An 18,966-nucleotide genomic window follows, 5' to 3' on the forward strand; every position below is an offset into this window, starting at 1 on the left:
TCTGTTTTCCTCTGTGTCTATGTGTGTGTTGTTTTCTTTCTGTGTGCGTGACGCAAGGCAGATGTGTGCGAATTTATATTGCCTACTTTTCGGGGATCGAGGGTCTCGCATGTGCAATTGATTTTATTTTGCTTCAAGCTGCCCGCACATGTCCAGCATTGTCTCCAACTTCAAAATATAACAGCTCCACAGCAGCTGCTCGTAATAAAATGTTATTAATATACCTAAAGTAAGGGGTTAAAATTAATTTTGGTAGATAAATAGGGGAGTTTATGTGGTATTGTAACTTATACTTTTTGTTAAAACAGTTTAATTAACTTTCTCTTTAAGTAATATTTTACTTTGTGTAAAAGAAGAATGGTATTTCAGTTTCTAAATTTTCAAAGAGTGTAACGAGTCCTTACGTCCCGATGGCCACAGAAGGAGGAAGGGAGATAGCGGGAGTTGAGGGACTGCGACGGAAGACAGTGAATCCTCGCCGCACAAGCGCCTTGTTTATTGAATTTGGGCGCTTTTGTGTGAGAGTGACAACGACGGGCGTCCTGCAATTGAGGATGTAATTTTTGCATGTCCCCGGCATTAAATTCTGCACTGCCCCCGCTCTCCATGATCCCCTGCGTCTTTTCGTCCTTTCTGGCACTGCGTGTGTGTGCTCCTGGGCAATTAGGGCTATGACATTCCGCTCTAAATCTCCTGCACACTTTGCTAATTGTTTCCAATTCCACAAACACACTCAAATAGTGGACCCACAGATAGACGTCAAGTAATTGCAGCTGAAGTCTGACCCCCGGCAAATTGGCTGTGAAAGCTCAGGCGGAATATATTCAATTATAATTGTTAAATTGCATGTTATGCTTTGATTCCTGCCTTTTATTAATTTGACTTTGACCCAATTCTTCTGACGAATTGCTAATTCCGTTGGCAAAACTCATTTCCTAAGCCACATTTGATTTACATTCGTTTTGAATAGAAGCTGCCCTTAACTACACTTTTCCATTCAATTTGGCTATTCAGTGCAGTGCCCGTGCTTCTGAAAGGTAAATGCACTTTTATAGCCAACGACTCTGGGATTCATTTTCATTCACTCGTTTTGGTTGCTAAGCCAATTTGAATATTTACACTGCAGGAACGCTTCTTCTTCATTTGTATGTTGATTTGTCATTATTTTAATTTCTTTACCGAAACAAAATGATATCTTAAATCATTCAGTTAAGTGACTTAAAGGGTATTGTCGAATTAATAAAGATGTTTTTGTATAATCGACCATGGCTTAATTCTAATTCTTCGATAAAAAGTGAGGTATTATTATTCCTGTTTTCGAAAGCTTACCATACTTTTTTTTGGTGCATGTAAAATATTTCGAACCGATTCGAAGTGAACCGCTTCAACTGAAATCCGTTCGACTCCGAAATACGACTGACTGGGAGGCCAGCGCGTGTTTTATTGTTTTTGTCCGCACGTGACCTGTGTGAGTGGAGGGTCTTCCCTTTCACATCTCAGCTGTTTCACAATTCATCGCATCCCGCAGCCCAATCTAAAATGTTCAGCTTTTATAGTTCCCGAGGTCTCCACGTTTATACGGACAAATGAATTCGGTTAGTGATCCTGATCAAAAATGTACAAATGTATACTTTACAGGGTCGGAAACGCTACTTTCTTCACTCTACGAGTAACGCGTATAACAATTTTATGCGTATTTCTTTTTTAAGGTAATAGAATGAAATATAACTGGGTAATGATTTGCTAATAAAAGTGTACAAAGCATAATAAATAGTGTACAGAATTGTTGAAGTGCTTCAAATTGCGACAATTTAGTAGCGATGAATTTCCAGGACATGGTAATGTTAAAATGATCACTAGTTTCATACAAACTGAGCCATCGAGATGAATTCTATGCAGTGATTCACCGCTAACAACGTAATAAATTGAACTGCAGGGGTTTCTTGTGTTCATATGCCAGTTCAGTCGGCACTTTCCACTCTTTCACCCACACGTTTCACTTTGCATTCTGCGTGCAGCGAGTTGTGTGTTAGTGGAAATCGACTGAATTCTCCTGTTTGTCGCTTGCCTTTTGTTATGGGCCTTTAATTGACATATGCGTTTTCTACACGATTTTTCAGTAGTTTGCTACGACTGCTCCCCATCAAAGCAAACCAAAGCTGCATACTAATGGGCATCTTCTGATTTCGAATTCTCTTTGCAGCTCCCAATGACGACGACGACGACGAAAACAACAACTGCCTGAGTGTATTGGCCAACACATCGGCCAACCCCAAAGGTGAGTTATTAGCCAGAGTTAGTGTTAGATTTGGAGTTTGACTAGGTTCGGTTAATTGGCCTCGCATGTGCCTGGATGATAATTAGAGCCGACAGGTCCAGACGTCTTGGATTCTTGGCATTAGCACCGATTTTATGACCTCGCACGCGCTCAAAGCTGAAAAATGGTCCCATGACTATCCGATGGGTATACTTTGTATCTGTCCATAACTCATTTCTATGCTGTCGGAGTTTTCTCACTGTATTTTCGGGCTAAATTAGAAATAAAAGCTTCACCTTTGCTGTTGCTTTTTGCATAAACACAAGACGACCAAAAGTGGTAAGGGGGCTTCAGAAGGTTTTCATTTTTGTGGCATGTGGGGGCCATGTGAGCTGAGGATAAGCTTTCACTCGAAGTGGTTTGAGTGCTTTCGTCTTTTATGATACGAGTCCGTTGCATTCGTGGCAAATATAAATGAAGAAATAGATACTAGGATATGTAATCAGAAGTGAAGGAAAGCTCAGCTCTGAAGTAACTCAAAATAAATTACCTTTTACCCAATTTGTGGAAAACATTTTATTTCTGTATTTAAGTCGGTGGAATGGCATAATATACTATAATATTTTAAAACAATTTTGATTCTGTGCTTCTTTTTGATATCCTTATGTTTACTTTCTTCCTTCACTTTTGTTTTTGCAAAATTCTGACTGTAAGTAAAGATTTTTCAATCCACCCTCGAAGCTTTTCTAGCAGCTTTTCCGACCTGCAGCTTTCACTCACAACTCCCGTCGTCAGCTGAATGTCCTTTTTTGCCGAGCTGAAAACCGAGCGACGCAAACTCGAATTCCCACAGTCAGTCTCCCAACGAGCCTTTTGTGGCACAGAACGCGCGCTCCTCGTCGAGAAGTTGGCCAAAACGCAAAAACGGCAGCGCGTCGGGAGGCGGCTGGCGCAGGAGGCGGTGGGCGAGGCTGGTTCGGTGGCACGCGCAATTCGCAATCCTTAAAGTAAAAATGAATTAGAAATTGTGCGCGCTTCGTTGTTACATAAACGCCACCACAGTAAACGCAACCCATACACGCACACACGTGAAATTGCCCAAAAATCGCGTCCTGCGAGAGTGAAATTATCCTGGCCAAGTTGTTGTTCCGCCGAGTTCGCTGTGGTCGTGCTGATGGTGCTCCCGTATATTATGTAAATGATTATGTGCCAGAAACGGAGCGCTGCGACTCACGAAGGCCAGCGCAAACCTTCGTCCCCGTCAGTCGTCGTCATAGTCGTGGATGTTTTTAGCCGAGATGTGGTGCCGAATCCACAGTGTTCATAGTCCACAGTCCTGAGTCCTGAATTCTGAGACCTGAGTCCTTAGTCCTCACTTCTCGGTGCGAAGTGGGCTGTCTTGCGAGGCCTATCCACCTTTACGTTCTTGTTTCACTACTGGACACCGCAAGCACCAAAGTTTGTCGAGTGAAAGCCTGCATTTTTATCAGAACCTCCCTTTCGCCTCAAAATACGCGGCTTACATCGACAAGAAATCACGCGTTTGAACGTAGAAATAGTTGTACACAATGAAAAAATATAAGATAAATTTAAAAACAAAAGTTGATCAACACTAAAGCATTTGAAACGAGTATTTAATATAATTTTTGGAGGAAACCCATTTTCAAGTTGAACAGTTTCATAAATGATATTATAATGGAAGACTGGTCATTTTCAAAAGGCATTTCTTTCCCCAAGTGTATTAACCTCTGTCGGCTTCTCTTTAGAAATCCTTTCTTTTTTCGGCGACACATGAGTGGGAATGTTTGCGTGGGCGGCGGGCGGAAATACAAAGCGGTGCGGCACCTGCAGAATGTGTAGCAACAACGGGGACAAAAGGCAACTAAATTGTTGCCAAGTTGTGCTATCTTTGGCAGCTCGCCTGGCGGCTCCTTTTTAAAGCAATTTATTATGCCTGCGAGCGAATAATTTACACACCGACACACCCTCCGCTCTTCGTCTGTAATGAATAAGTTATATCAAAAATGTATCTACACACTCGCCGTGGAATATGTCTGCATATTAAGCGAAAAGTATATGTATAAAAACGGGCTGCCAAGGACATTTCTCTTCCGTGGATCCAGATCCCACCATGTGCACCATGGTTTCTACGGGCCTTGCGCTTAATGCAAATCAAATTTCAGCATTAATTCGACTAATTGGCGCTTGTAAAATGGGGGGGAGCGGTCGTGTTCGATGTTAAATTGAATGAAAAGCCCGTCCGACGGTTTACTACGGTTTATTCAATTAAACTACCCCTTTCGGTCGCAATCTGTGGGTAGTCATGCATTCAAATGGTGACCATAGAGCTTCGAATATGACCACTGTCTATTTAAATCGGATTTCCAGTTCGAAACAAACTTTTTCATGACCGACTGGGTGCGCCATAAAGTTAAAGCCTTTCCAAACCTAATCCCTGATATTCTTTGGAATTTCTATCATGGCATACTTTGAAAAATTAATCACGAACTTTTTTGTACAAATTCCTATAATGTTAAATATATTGCATTTAGCTAGTTTCATAAAATATAATTATTGTCTTAAATGTTACAATATTGTCTCTAACGATGTTCTCTCCAAAGAATTGAGGGCTTGGCCGCAAAATGATTTCCTAGTACTCGGAAAACTGCGCTGACTTAAATTGAATAATAGATGAGGGCGGTATGTACGCAAACATTGCCAGGTGAAATGAAAATTACAAATCGCGCCCATTTTCCCTGATAAACATTTCCACATCGCCATTAAGTAGAGATAGAGAAAGAGGAAATGTGGGGATATGTGTGCCCGATTTCTCACATGACTTGCCATCCCCATCCTCTGCTTTTCAATTTTCGCAATTTCATAATTTTTCATAATTTTATAATGGCCTTGCCTAATTCAGCGGTTGTGGAACCCAGACTCGAGATGTTGTGCATTTCATTTTGCAATTTTCTCAGGCCCCCTCGAAGTGCAATGTAAAATTAGATTTTCACACGAAACTGCAATCAGCTGGATGTCTGCTCAACCTCCTTATATTCACCTAATTTAGTGCGTGTTTTCAGCGGTTTGCTGCTGATTTTGAGTTTTGCATGCCTTAGCAATTAAAAGTTGGACAGCCAATTCAGCAGTTAATTGCAAGTAGGCGGGTGTATTTTATATATCTGTTAGGGTGGGGAAGCTGGGGGTTGTAATTACCAAAGTCATTATGTTTTCCTGCGTCACCGATTTCACCGGCGCTTTTTCCACTAGGCTGGAGGAGATTGACGGGGTAACTTCTGCTGTTGGGGCAAATGTCAGTGGCAAAAGTTTTTGCTAAACTGTTTGAGTTCCTGCAGCCGCAAGCAAACTGTTTGCCGAACTCTGCATGACAGGCAGCCGCTTTCCACGGTACTCCTCAAATCCATACAGTAAAACAACAATAACGCTGGAAAAAAGTTCAGAACTTTTTGACTTTAATACATGAACTTTCGATATGAAAAAGGTCAGGATCAAACATAGGCATCCTTCAAAGAAAAGTCTATTATATTATATGGTATATATACAAAACAGCTACACTTTTATTTATGTCAAGAATGCTTTTCTGAGATTAAAGTATTATTTTTTCATGACATGTACAGGTTATTGATCTAATCGTATTCGTTTTTTTCTCGATGTGGAAAATATGAGCCTCACTGAACTTCTGACTCCTGTCGAACGAAAAGTCAAACAGTCACAGTGCATTTCGAATTGAATTTATGGTCGGCCGTATGGGGCGTATGGGTGATATTTGAGTTTATGGCCTAAACTGGCGTGCAAATGAAAATAGTTTGTCTTTCTAGCTCTTCTTATTGAATTTACCAGAAATATGTACAGCAAAAATAAAAAAGAACAACGAACCAAATAAAGGATCTGCTTGTGGGTCAAAAATTGTAAATCCTCCAGAATTTATTATGGCACACGAATCGTAGAAAAGTTGCACCATGTGGGGATCTCTGTGCTTGTGTGTGTGACAGAGTGTTCTTATGTCTTTTATAGTTTTATGTGGAGCATAATCAATAACAATTTGCATTTATATAGAAAGGTCTGAATGGACGACGTTTGGTTGGACGGGGAAAGTCCCTCCATACAAATACCCATACTCGAATCGAAACGAGACCCAAATATATGTACATATACCTATATTGTGCACAAGAACTGAAAAGTACATAAAAGGAATACAACAAATATCAAAGAGAAATGGTCGACTGTGCATAAGAAAAACAAAGCGGCTGCGAAAAACAGAAGCAACAAAGTTTATAATGCACAAGTATATATTATGCAAAATGTGGGTTGCTCCAAAAATGAAATATTCCTTCAGAAGATTCTTTGAAGATTTTAACTAAAGTAGATAAATGAAAAAGTAAACAGCTTTTTGTTATGTTCATTTTCATAACGATTTTTATTAGTTCAGGCAGGATTTTATTTTCATTCGTATTTAATTTTAAATTTCCCAGAAAAATATCCTCCTAAGCCATTCCGCAGAAGTCCTTATTAACGCACCGAGCTCCCCAAGCTCAATGCACTGATGGCAAACGTAATTCCGATTACAAAAGAGGAAAACAATGCTGAAAATCCAGCTTTGGTGGTGCCCGTGCTCCTTTATAGATTTCTGTCCCTATTTTTGGTCAACTCGTATTACTTCTTCGGTTCGCCTCCGGTTCCCACTTTTTTCGACATGCTGTGCAAGAAAATGCCAAACAAATACACAATAAACAAAAGCGCTCGAACCCAAACACATAGTACATATACCAGCAAGCACAAAGCAAACTTTTTGCGACAACTAAAAACGGCAAAATATTTTTGCTTGTCTTTGTTTCCAGGAGGGTTTTTTGCGGGGAAACGGGAACGGGAAAGGGAGTCAGAGGGGGAGAGTAGGAGATTGAGAGAGTGAGAGAGAGGCAGCAATAAACATGGCACACATCCTGGAGGCAAGGACTCGAGTGGCTTTTGTGCTGCTGCCAGAAGCGGAAATGGGTAACAGCACCGCATTTTGGATGTGGGTGTGAGGTGGGCAGGATTTTCCACCGTCTGTATCCCGGGGTTTCCTACCAATCGGCCCCGCTCTCCCACCCTCTGCTTTCCATAGGAGTCGTTATGTGCGTGCCACGTATTTAAATTAGTATGCAACATGAATGACAGCCGCCATTTCCATCGCATCGCATCGCATCGCTCATGTTTTCCTGATAAACTCTTTGCCAGAGTGTTGGTGTGTGTCCTTGCCTTGATTTGAATTTTTAACTTGTGCAAGGCGCAAATGAAAGCGAGCATTGGCGAAATGCCATCATGATGCCTTGATGAAATTTTCGCTCAATGACTTATTCAGCTTCCCACGCTCACTTAGCGATTTTCCCCTAACACCGAACTCTGGCTTCCATTCGGCGCCAGGATATAGGCATCCCATTGATAATCACCTTGGAGACAGAGAACGAGCAAAAGAGCGACTTGGCTGCCCTTTTTGCCGTCGCCTGGGTTGCATTGACACCTTCGCTGCTCCTCGAGAAGGACGTGTCCTGGCTCCTGATTGTGGGTTACAGTGAGATAAAATGGAACTGCACCCAGAAGGAGAAGGAGGACAACAACCATGATGACGATGACTGCGATGATGATGATGATGCATGCACGTCTGTTGCTCTTCTCTCGTTTGGCGTCTATGCCAATCAAGTCAGCCATCCAGCCAGGAGGCTTAAGGACAACAACCCACCATGAGAATGGCAAAAGTGAAAGCAACAAAATCTCCATCATCAAGTGTCATTCTGGGCAGAAGTTGACGCATACATAAACACACTGTGCCAAACTGGATAACTGAATGATTTATTAGTTTCAATTTAAGCTGTACACAACAGCGAAGTTTAATGCTAGACACTTTAGCAAGTAATTTTCTTAATTATACAATAATTAACGAGTTTTTAATATATTTGGTCTTTTCCATTGCGCATGAAATGCCTCCATGAATCTCAAACGTTAAATAAGGTCAATGCAGTTCTCATTTAGTATGATTTATTATTAATGCAATTGATGAAAGCATTTTTTAGTGCATGCTGTCTTCTTGGGGTTTGAATTTGTAATTAAGTTAATTGCACCTAATTTTTTGCGGTACACACACGCTTTATTGAGGCATCTGTTCGTGTGCATCTCTATCCATCTGAATGTGTCCCACCCGTTCGCTTTCCCGTACAACTATACCCATGAATATTTATGCTTTGTTGCAAGGACCTTCCCCCTGGAATGTTTTGGATGTTGCTGTCGGCTTTTGGACTCTGAGAGGTAATGGTGGGGCAGAGTAGGGGGTGTTCTAACCCAGCCGTTGTTCTTCTTCAAGAGCACACACAGTGTCTGGCAAATCAAGTGGGCAAGTTTGAATTGTGGCGGCTGCTGTTGCTCCTGCCGGGCTTAAATGTTGTTTAAACAAAACTTTGATTTCATCATACTTGGTAAACTATTTAGAAGCAACATGCCCCAGGCCTCGCAAGCCGCCTCTTTCGAACTCTGAACCAAAATCCAATTTCCGATATCAGGTAACTCCAAACTCCGAAGAGACCGGAGGTCTGGCTCTGAAACCAATCCCCTGACTCTGGCAGCTTCAATTAATAACCCAAAACCAGGGATCGATCCGTTTTTGATTTATGCTAGCCAATGGCCAATGGCCACAGAATCGTTTCAAATTCAGCGTAATGCATCGCCTGCAAAACAGATTGCCGTCGAATGCCATTAAGCATTATCCGCTACTCATACACACTCAATTTAATGATTGATTTGAGTTTAATTGCTTTCAATTGTTTTGCGGAATGCAAATTTTACAAACGGTTGACTGACCAGCAAGATCAATAAGCAATAAGCCAACATTTTTCATTTTCACCCCTCCAAAATGACGTGAAACGAGGCGATTGGTTAAAGTACCGGCCATTCCAGCCTTCAGGCAAATATTATGCAACACTTTTGGCCCAAATTCACATGGCCCTAACAAAAACTTAAGTATGTATGTATCCCCGCCCTTTGACAACTCATCAAAAACGACTGGCAAGGTCATGATGTGCCAAATACCCAGAGGGCTTTTGAGGAAATGGCAAAAAATAAAACCCAAAAGTAAAGAAGAACTTTTCTGCAGAGAGCAAAAACCTTTTTTTCCTTTTCTAGCATGTAAAGCATTTACAAAAGACAGATTTTTATGAGTATTATAAGAAAACGTTTTGCCAAATGCATGGGTAATTTACATAGTTTAACAACGAACAGGAAGTACCAAAACTTTCATCAAAGTGCACAAGCGCATAAAGTTACAAAAAATAGTTGTGCTAGATTTCCGGGAATTTTATGCACAGTTTCTTTACGTGTTTTTCGATCTATGTGTATCTCAATGTGTGGGCCACTTTTCCCAATGCTCCCAAGTTTGTCACACTTTCAGCCGTCTTCTTCTGTATCTCAATATTTCGCTTTTTCTTGTTTATTGATTTTTCCTACCCGCCCCACCCAAGTTTGCTGTACTTTTCACACATTATTTACGTTTCCACTTTGTTTTCTGGAGCTTTAACTACTTCGCAATCTTGGCTCGATGAGTATTTATAATTGCACTTAGCGTATTACCAGGTCCATAAAATAGAGAGGTTGGAAAATGGGGGGGGGGGGGGGGGGGGGGGGGGGGGGGGGGGGGGGGGGGATAAAGGGGCAGATCCTGATATTAATTAAGTTGGTCAGTTCGTGGGCCGCTTTTTCCGACTCCGGCCAATTCAAACTGAAGTGGCTGATGGAAGTTGGTGGCCATCTTCTGTCTCTCTCGCTTTTCCTTTTGGCCTGAGTGGCACTTGTCGTTGGTGGTAATGACGTCATTGTGGGCAGTTGGTGGCCGGATTGCGGGGAGGTCAACTCCCCAGCAGGTGTGTCTGTGCTGTCCTACCTTTGAGCTGAGTGTGTGCGCTTGTGGTCGACCGACTGTTGCATATGTCACAGCAATTAAATTCCAGCTAAAAATAAACAGGCCAAGCCTACACTGAATTTCCCCTAAGAGTAGCCAAAAGTCCTATCGAACCCATATCAAAAAATATTTTCTGACAGGCGGGGGGTCATGCCCAGATATTATAATTACGTTTGTATATAGAAAAAATCCTATAAATGATAATTGAATTCCACGGCGGATACCACAGGTCGTATGCGCGATTTTATTTGGAATTACTGATGGAAATGGGAAAACTCACATGCCAATCAAAAGCGAAAACCAAACAAGCGAATTGTGCTCCATTATTGGACATACAAAGTTTATCCGCCATCATCATTTTCATATTTCGGCCAGCTTTCAAATATTTGAACACATGCATAGCTGAGCAAATAATAAACGAAACAAAAGCGAAATTTTCCGGGAGTCGTGTGGTTTGTGGAACTTCAATGCGACTATTTAAACACAGATGTGTAGATGACCTCTAATCGGCCCTATTGTAATTTGTTATATAAATAAGCTTAATATGATGTGTATTATTACCATCAGCAGCCTCGTCATGTTTTTGGGCCTGGCCCAAAGCCAAATTTATATCATCTTTTAGCATAATATTCACTATGTATATATAGCATAGTAGCCCAGTATGTGGGCCATTTACATGCACATATTTTTTTGGCACATTCCTTTGCCCTCCCCGCTGTGTGCATGAAATATTTCTGTGGTAATTTTTCATGCTCACATTAGCGACGTCTGTCAAGCGAGAAAAAGCGGGTGGAAAATGGAAAATGCAACATCAAGAAGCTGCAAGGCAGTCGTTTCAGTCCCCTTTCGTCAGTCAACCCGCATAAATAAATAAAATCCGGCTCGAAGGACCAGTGGGTCCTGCCGTTTAATCGGTATTGATTTTGTATTGTTGTTCCGCCGCCAATATTTTATTGTGAGTTCTGCTTTCGGCCACGTCTTTCTTCCTTTTTTTTAAGGCATTGCGCTTTTCGCAAAATGCCGGGCGGTAATTGAAAGCCATACAAATTGCCGCTGCACGGCTGGCAGGCAATTATAAAATTGCTTGGCCCAAGTTGATTGTGGCGTGAAATAGCCACGGATGGTTCTAACTCGCACATACTGGCCGTAGAAAAAGCCTGGTCGTGAATGGCTGTTAACCTCGTATCAATAGCTTATTTATTGCGTAACATTTTCAACAGGACTTTGCTCTCAATGCACGAGTCAAGTTTCAGACACGGAGACACTCACAGTCGTATTTTTGCTCTTATTTAAGTGCCATTACTGCTTAAGCTATCATGTTAGAAAAGTTCCGAGAAAATCCCGTTGAAGTCTCGAAATCTCTTATGATATAAAAGAGATTTATTAAAAATCTTTTGAGAGGAGTTTTTAAACTGAGTATTAGTATTTCTTTACAGATAAAACGTTTGTTATTTTACATTTGTGTTGTAGAATTCCAAAAAGAGAGAACTCATTCAATTAACACGTTTTTCTGAGTGTTGTATTTTTTTATGGTTAAGGATTCATTTAATTCCCAGGCAGACAGGATGAAACAGAAGAGAATCCTCTCCGTTTTGCCCTTCCGCTGGTGGAATGTGCCGGAGCTCCAATAAGGGCAATCCATATTTCATTTGGGTAAATGCATTCGAGACTGGGCTCATTGCAGATGCATCTATCCGTGCATTTTGCATCCTGCATCCTGCATCCTCACAGTTTTCGACGTTAAATTGCATTAAAATTGTCATTCGATAGAGCAATTATCGAGTGTGTTTGGCTTCACAAATGTTTGCCGTGTGTGCTGTATCTGGATTTATCCATTCCATTTGCCCTCTCACATTAAAACCGAATACGTGTTTAATACTCGACAGGGGCATTATTGTTTCCTTGGAGATGATTTATTTTTTGTGTTCTGCTTTGGGGAGGTTTCTCTTGCTACAGAAATTTATGATGTTTTGGATTCACATTTAATATGCTTAGTATAAACAAATTTGCAGTAGGCATGAAACAGAATTAAATTTAATTCAGTTGTGCTCTTCTCAAAAACGTAATCAATATAATATTTAAGCTACCTGCCATACCCTTTGGCTTAATTTTTTTTGCTTGGATGAAATTTTTGCCTTGGCAATTGCCGTCGCGGTAGACAAATAAATCTGCGGTCCCCCTCCAATAAAAATAGACACATTCGCAATTTCAATTGCAACTAGACGGCGACTGCAATTCCCAATTTTTTTTTGGTTTCCTTTTGGTGGCACCCCAAAAAGTCTGAGGCACACACGCGAAAGGCAACGCGAAAAAAAAGGCCGCCACATTTCAATCGAAAAGTTTTAATTGAGTTTTTGCAGCCAATCGAATAATCAAATCAAAACTCATTACAATAAAAGCAGAAAGGCGGGCGCGAGAAAGAAATTAGTGCAATTCAATTAAGGCAATAAGCCCAATTCAGTTATTAAACGAATTAACAAAATACACGACAAAAACCGAAGGCCGAAAAAGTGCAAAAATGTTTGGCTGCATTTATCAGCTGTGGGACTGGTGAGTAGAGTAAATCTCGTTGATCTCTCTATAAAGCTCGGCACCCCTTTCCAACCCATGCCCCACCCATTTCCCAGGCCATTTCCCCTTCCGATTTCCCATTTCCCGTAGAGAAAATGAGGCCGGCAAGGTCAGCCGTGTGTTTGTGGCCAGAGCGGCGACTGCAGTTAATCAATTACGGTCAATTACGCGCTGAGCCAGTTGCATTTTCCACGGCCTCCGTGTCTTCCGCAGCTCGCGAATCTCACAAAGACCCTTGGCTAAAGCTTAACCCCTTGTTAAGTCTGTGAAATATTTCAAGAATTTAGCGAATCTACAGGAATCGTCACAATAAAATCGATGATAAATTTAACCTTTTTTTCACAAGCTATATGAAGAATTAAAGATTTAGGATTTAACAGTAAGGTGCACTTTAAATGAGCTTATTACAGCCTTTTTAAAATAGAAATTGGTTTTGATTCCTTTTGGGGATTGAAATGGCTTTTCTAGGGTTAACTTCTGTTGTTAACAGAAGTTGACCACATTTGATTGAATCACAGTTCCGTTTGCCTTGCAAACTTTACTGATCGCATTTCCGCATTTCCTTTTCGTATTTGCAGGTTGGAGGCGCCGCCCCTCTTCACCGCCGGCACCATGGACGCCAAGAAGCTGCAGCAGCTGCAGGAGGCAGCGATCCTGGCGCAGCAGCAGAAGAAGCTGCCGCTGGCCTACCAGACGAATCTCGTGGACTACCGAACGGCGGCCTACAGTCAGGCATTGTATCAGCAATCGCCCACGGCCACCAGTTCCAGCGGCGGCGGACCCCTGTCGCCGATTGACATGCAGCCGCAGTCCAAGCACCACAATTTGATGAAGCACGGCGGTGGAACATCGAGCAGTTCGCACAGCTCCCCCTACCATCAGTCCTACTCCAGTAGCGGGGGCACTGCGGCCGGGGAGCAGCTGTACCAATCGCCCACGGAGCGAACCTACCTGGCGGCAGCCGGAAGATTGCAGGCCAGCAATGCCATGGCCGGTCATCATCCCATTTCGGCACTGCAATCGCAGTATCAGCAGCTGCAGGCGGCCAAGATGCAGGCCCAGATGGCCACCCAGAGCGAGGCCGCCCAGCAGCAGCAGCGGACATTTGCCATGCGACAGGCCATGAACCCGCCCACAAATCACTACCACATGAGCCAGTCGTCTAGCATGGTCTCCACCATGACTGCTCTCAATCAGCAGCAGCAACAACAGCAGCAGCAGCAGCAACAGCAACAGCAACAGCGGGCTCCTCCCTCTTCGCTTAATTTGCAAAATCAATATCAACCTGCTCAGGGTCCTCTGAAGTTGCAACAGCAGCAGCAGCAGTCGCAGCAACCTGCAATGCCCAAACACTACCAGGAGCAACTGTACGCCCAGCAGCAGCAGCTGCAGCAGCAGTTGCAACAGCAGCAATTGCAGCAACAACAGCAGCAACAGCAGCAACAGCAGCAACAGCAGCAGCAGCAGCATCGACACAAAAACGACCTGCAAACACCGGGCAGTGAGCACGGCACCGTTTACATCCAGCAAAACCATCCCAACCATGTGGTGAACCAAGCCTGCCAGACCCAAATATCAGCGGTCAAGCCCAAGGCCACGCCCAGTTCGGAGGAATCATCGTCGAACTCGGCCAAAAGTCCCAGCCATGCTCCGCTGGATCGCAAGAAGAGTGCCGGTTCCATACAGGCCCTCAAGTCACCCATTACCAAGAGACCACCCTCCACACCGGTGACCCTGTCGGGTTGGCTGCACAAACAGGGCTCCGATGGCCTGAAAGTATGGCGCAAACGTTGGTTCGTCCTGGCCGAGTATTGTCTCTACTACTACAAGGGACCCGAGGAGGAGAAGCTGCTGGGGTCCGTGCTGCTGCCCTCTTATCGCGTATCCGCCTGTTTGCCCGAGGACAAGATCTATCGCAAGTTTGCCTTCAAGTGCGAGCATCAGAATATGCGGACCTATTGGCTCGCGGCCGATAACTCGGAGGCCATGATGCAGTGGGTGAGGGCACTGGCGGCGGCCAGCTTGATGCAGGCACCCAGCAGCGGGGAATCGGAGACAAGTGTGAACTCGTCGCTGAATCACAGTGGCGAAAACTCCGATTCCGGCATTCACACATTGCAATCGCACCCTGGCAAAGGGCAGCCAACACCATCGTCGGAAAATACGGGCAGCAGTGGAGGAGGCAGCGGGAGTGGACAACCCCTCTATGCAAATGCACCACCCAAGCCGAGACGCATTAACGATGGGGGCTACTCATCACCATCACCCGAGCACAACGAACAGCAGCAGCAGCAGCAACATCCTAGTCGCCGTCTCATGTCGCCCACCCAGCAATTGTACCAGCAACAGCAGCAACACCAACGATCTCAGCAGCAACAGCAGCAGCAACCGCAGCAACATCACGCCATCTATGACACTCGAACTGGACATGTGTCCACCGCCTTGCAGTTGCAGCAGGCGCAGCAGCAGTACTCCCTGGACCATCTGGAGGCGCAGTTCCAGCAGCAGCAACTGGACATGGAGGAGCAGATTGCGCGCCTGCAGCAGCAACGAGCCGCCGAGGAGATCTACGGCGAGCGGGAGATGTACATGGCCAAGTTGATGCAGCAGCGACAAGGCCCCAATGGGGCATATCCCACCCAGCAGCAGTTGCTGCAGGCGGAGCGCAGGACACCCGATGCCTATGGGCGCTCCAAGCAGCAGCGGCTCTTTGCCGCCGCAGCAGCTGCAGCAGACTACGAGGACATCTACAACATGTCGCAACTGGCAGCAGGCGGCGGAGTTCCCATGTCCGCCCAGGAGGCACTTCTCCAGGAGGCGGCTAGCTACCGCAGACCATTGAGTCCGCCCAACTACGATGGCAGCAAGCATGTGCCCGCGATGCCGCAGCGCTACACGCCCAATCATTTGGAGGTGAGTCTGAAGTCTTTACACAGTTTTTTGTTAATCGTTGTTTTAGATTCTTTGGGTTATACCTGCCATCCATTGATTATTTTACTTAACAGCTTTAATTTCATTGAATCCCTTTAAGTCCTTATATTGCTTTGGAACTATTGTTAGAAAAATACTATAAGTGGGTTTGAGAGCACAACCAGTGAGTGCAATTCTCAAAGGCAGTCAAAAAGGCAAACCACAGCCCCAAGGCAGCTATGAGCTGCGATTCCGATTGCGATTGCGATTGTTGATGACCTGCCACTTGGCATTGCATCCTCGGCATTATGGGTGCTTCGCATAGTAGGAAGCTGGGAATTGTGTGCTTGAAGCTCGGAGCTCGGGGGCGTGGCATCGGCAAAGGTCAGCCCACCAAATCATCTGCGATGCCACTTGATGTTGTCTGATTGCCGCAAATCGGGGGAACTGCCAGTGCTCACAAACAAAAAAACCCGGCGGAGGAGGAAAACTGAAAGGGGGCATAGACGATGATGGTGTTTCGTTTCCGACCCTCGTTCCCTGACCTAGTTGCAATGTTTCACTGACTGAGGAGTCTTGCACCTCAGCACGTATCAGCTTTTCACTTTTATTTGCCCTTGCCGGTGCCGATGGCGGTGCTACTGCAACCAGAGGTGGCCTGGAGGAGCCTGTAAAGATAACTCCTTCATCCTCACGCTCCGACGACTCCAGAAAGCCACACTCAGAAAAGCAGCTGCTGTTTGTGCTGCTACTGAAAGTGCCCCCATTGATGGACGATGGATGGAATGGTGGAGAGCACCAACACCACCTCCTCCAGAGTCTTTCTCGGAAACTTTCGGTTTCGAGCAGCTGCTGTCTCGAGTCGGCAACTCACAATTTAATTGGACTTTAGTGTGTCAGTGGGTTGCTAAATTGCAGACGTTTCGGTGAAGGAAGAGGTTCCAGTGGCCACCAGTGCACCAACAATTTCCTTCGAATGCAACTCTATGCACTCGCCGCCCTTTTGTGTTAGGTGGGCGGGGCAGCTGTTTAGTGGGTCAGGTCAGGCCCAGCAAGTTAGCCGGGAAATGAGTCGCGTGCATGATTTATGGCCCCGGGTTCCTGGCCAAGAGACCAGCTGCGCCGCCTTCCAAGTGCCGAACAAGTTACGGGCCACGCCAATGTTGCACGTTTAAAAACTTGAAAATGATTCCGAAAATTAGTCTTAAAAATGTCCCATGTTCAGTTAAAGACGGCCATTAAACTTTGAGTCCTAGGAAACGTGTTGGTCCTATAGGTTAGATATTTAAAATAAATTAAAAGAAGTATGCAAAAATGTCTAATTTTCTTTTATTTAAAACGTTACGGCCATTGCAATTGAAATTTAGCAATTTTAAAACCATTTAACGAATGACTGTCCAAGTTTTTGCGAGTGTTAAAGTAGTTTAAAATGCACAAGCCCATTCGCCTCTATGTCATTACATAAGCCTTTTTCTAACTACTACCCCCTTCTCTCTTTGCCCATTTTTAGGCCAGTGCCGCCGATCAACTAATCAATACCATGGACTTGCGTGCCCGCACAGCGGCGGCCATAGTGCGTCCCCATTCGGCGGATTTCTTGGAGTACGAGGCGCGTGCCGAGGCAGCTGCAGCCGCAGCGGCAGCGGCGGTGGCCCAAAGTCAGCAGGAGAGCGGCAGGGCGCCGAGGCCCAAGTCCAGTTTGGACATCAATCGCACGCCTGACAGCTTCTACTACTCGGAGGCCAGCTATGCGGACAAGATGCGGAAGAGCGCGCTGTATCTGCAGAGCGGAGGAGCTGGTGCGGCACAGCCGCAGCAACCGGGCAGCTATCGCACCACGGCGGCAGATTTCAACTCTGGAGTGAACACGATTGGCTATGAGAATCCCTACGAGAGGGCCTACAAGCGGCAGGAACTTCTGGCCGAGGCGCAGGGTGGAGGAGCCAGCAGCATGCCGCGGATGAGCCGATCCGCCAGTCAGGGCCGCTCGGTGGCCTCCCAGCTGCAGTCGCCGCAGCAAGAGGATCTGCCGCCACTGAATGTTCATCCGGGCTCCATTTTCCCGCCCTCGATGTCCACCCAGGAGATCATTAGCAAGAACGAGCAGTTCCTGAGATCCGCTAGCGCCCGTCTGCCCAAAAGATTGGGTGGAATGGACGATGACTATTCGGCTGGCAATTCCACGACCACATCGCCCACGGGTGGAGCAGGTGCCTCCAACTCGCCGCAGCACAATCTGGATGGCGAACGGAAGCGGGAGGAGTCCATGAAGCGTCTGCTGGAGTGGAAACAACGCATGCTGCAGTCACCTCTGACCCGCAAAGGCATTCAACAGGGCGGCAGCAACATGTCCGCCATGTCCAAGTTGGGCAGCAATCCAAACATCCTGCTGGCATCCACGGCGGTGGCCAGCGGAGCACGCTATGCACCCCAGGCGGGAAAAACGGGATTGGTGGGCAATGGAAATGGCACTGCTCAGGGAGCTGGAAATCCACCATCAGCATCGGGCATTCAGCGATCACGATCCGAGAGCCAGGCCAACATGGGGCCCGGGGGAGTGGTGTACAACAACTACTCCTCGGATGATGAGGGTGAGTCCTAGTCCGCGAAGACTTCCATTACGTATTCCCCATTCTGCTTGGCTTCAAATCTGTCCCTTTGTAATACGTCTATATCTGTAACTTTCTCTTCTACGAATCTTAAACTACGTTTATGTGCTAGCAAAGTTATTTTAAAGCCCAAGGCAGCATTCTTGTCTGCAATGTAAATCTCAAATTAAATTGTTTGGAATTTAAAAACATTGAAAGTTTATTGAAATAGATATTTAATTATGCAATTGAAAGTCAATTATCCTACGTCCATATTTCTCTTGCATTAAAAATAATACAATTGTGTAATTTCGGTTAATTATATTTGCTTAGCAGACTGCATTTTTGTTGACATTTAATGCGCGCGCATAAACGTAGTATGTATCTCTATTTGCATCAGTATCGTATCGTATCCATAGCTGTATCTTTTTATTTATCCGTATCTGTAGCTGTTGCTAACCGTGCTGCCCTGTTCTGCGTATCTTATTTTGTTTTTTATGTTTATATTTTTACTTTTAATTTTACTTGCCAACTTGGCTTTTGCTTTGAGTTAGTTGCATGTTTTGTAGTCTCGAGACCTTGAGAAGTCTGCTTTTTGCTTTACTTTGTAGTCAGACCAAGTTACTTAGTTGCAATTGCAACAGCATTGCCCTTCCGCTTGAGGACTCTAGAAATCTATAAATAAAGGACCTCATCTG

At 44.7% G+C, this 18,966-nt stretch overlaps 1 protein-coding gene across 13 annotated transcripts in view; it reads left to right on the top strand.

Annotated features, from left to right (window-relative positions):
- Positions 1–18,966, top strand: part of LOC120454260 — a 49,533-nt gene that overhangs the window by 16,991 nt on the left and 13,576 nt on the right. For 5 of the 13 annotated variants that reach the window (XM_039639399.1, XM_039639400.1, XM_039639405.1 and 2 more), the window contains exons 1-4: positions 3,148–3,451; positions 12,560–12,749; positions 13,349–15,683; positions 17,191–18,271. In XM_039639399.1, coding sequence (XP_039495333.1) covers positions 12,718–12,749; positions 13,349–15,683; positions 17,191–18,271 — 3,448 coding nt within the window. In that variant the 5' untranslated portion in view covers positions 3,148–3,451; positions 12,560–12,717. Of the gene's footprint in view, positions 1–2,203; positions 2,279–3,125; positions 3,452–12,559; positions 12,750–13,348; positions 15,684–17,190; positions 18,272–18,966 lie in introns of those variants that run through there. The other 8 variants (XM_039639401.2, XM_039639402.2, XM_039639404.2 and 5 more) reach the window with 5 other exon arrangements.

Source organism: Drosophila santomea, chromosome 3R, assembly GCF_016746245.2.
Source record: "Drosophila santomea strain STO CAGO 1482 chromosome 3R, Prin_Dsan_1.1, whole genome shotgun sequence".
Taxonomy (NCBI): Eukaryota; Metazoa; Arthropoda; class Insecta; order Diptera; family Drosophilidae; genus Drosophila; species Drosophila santomea.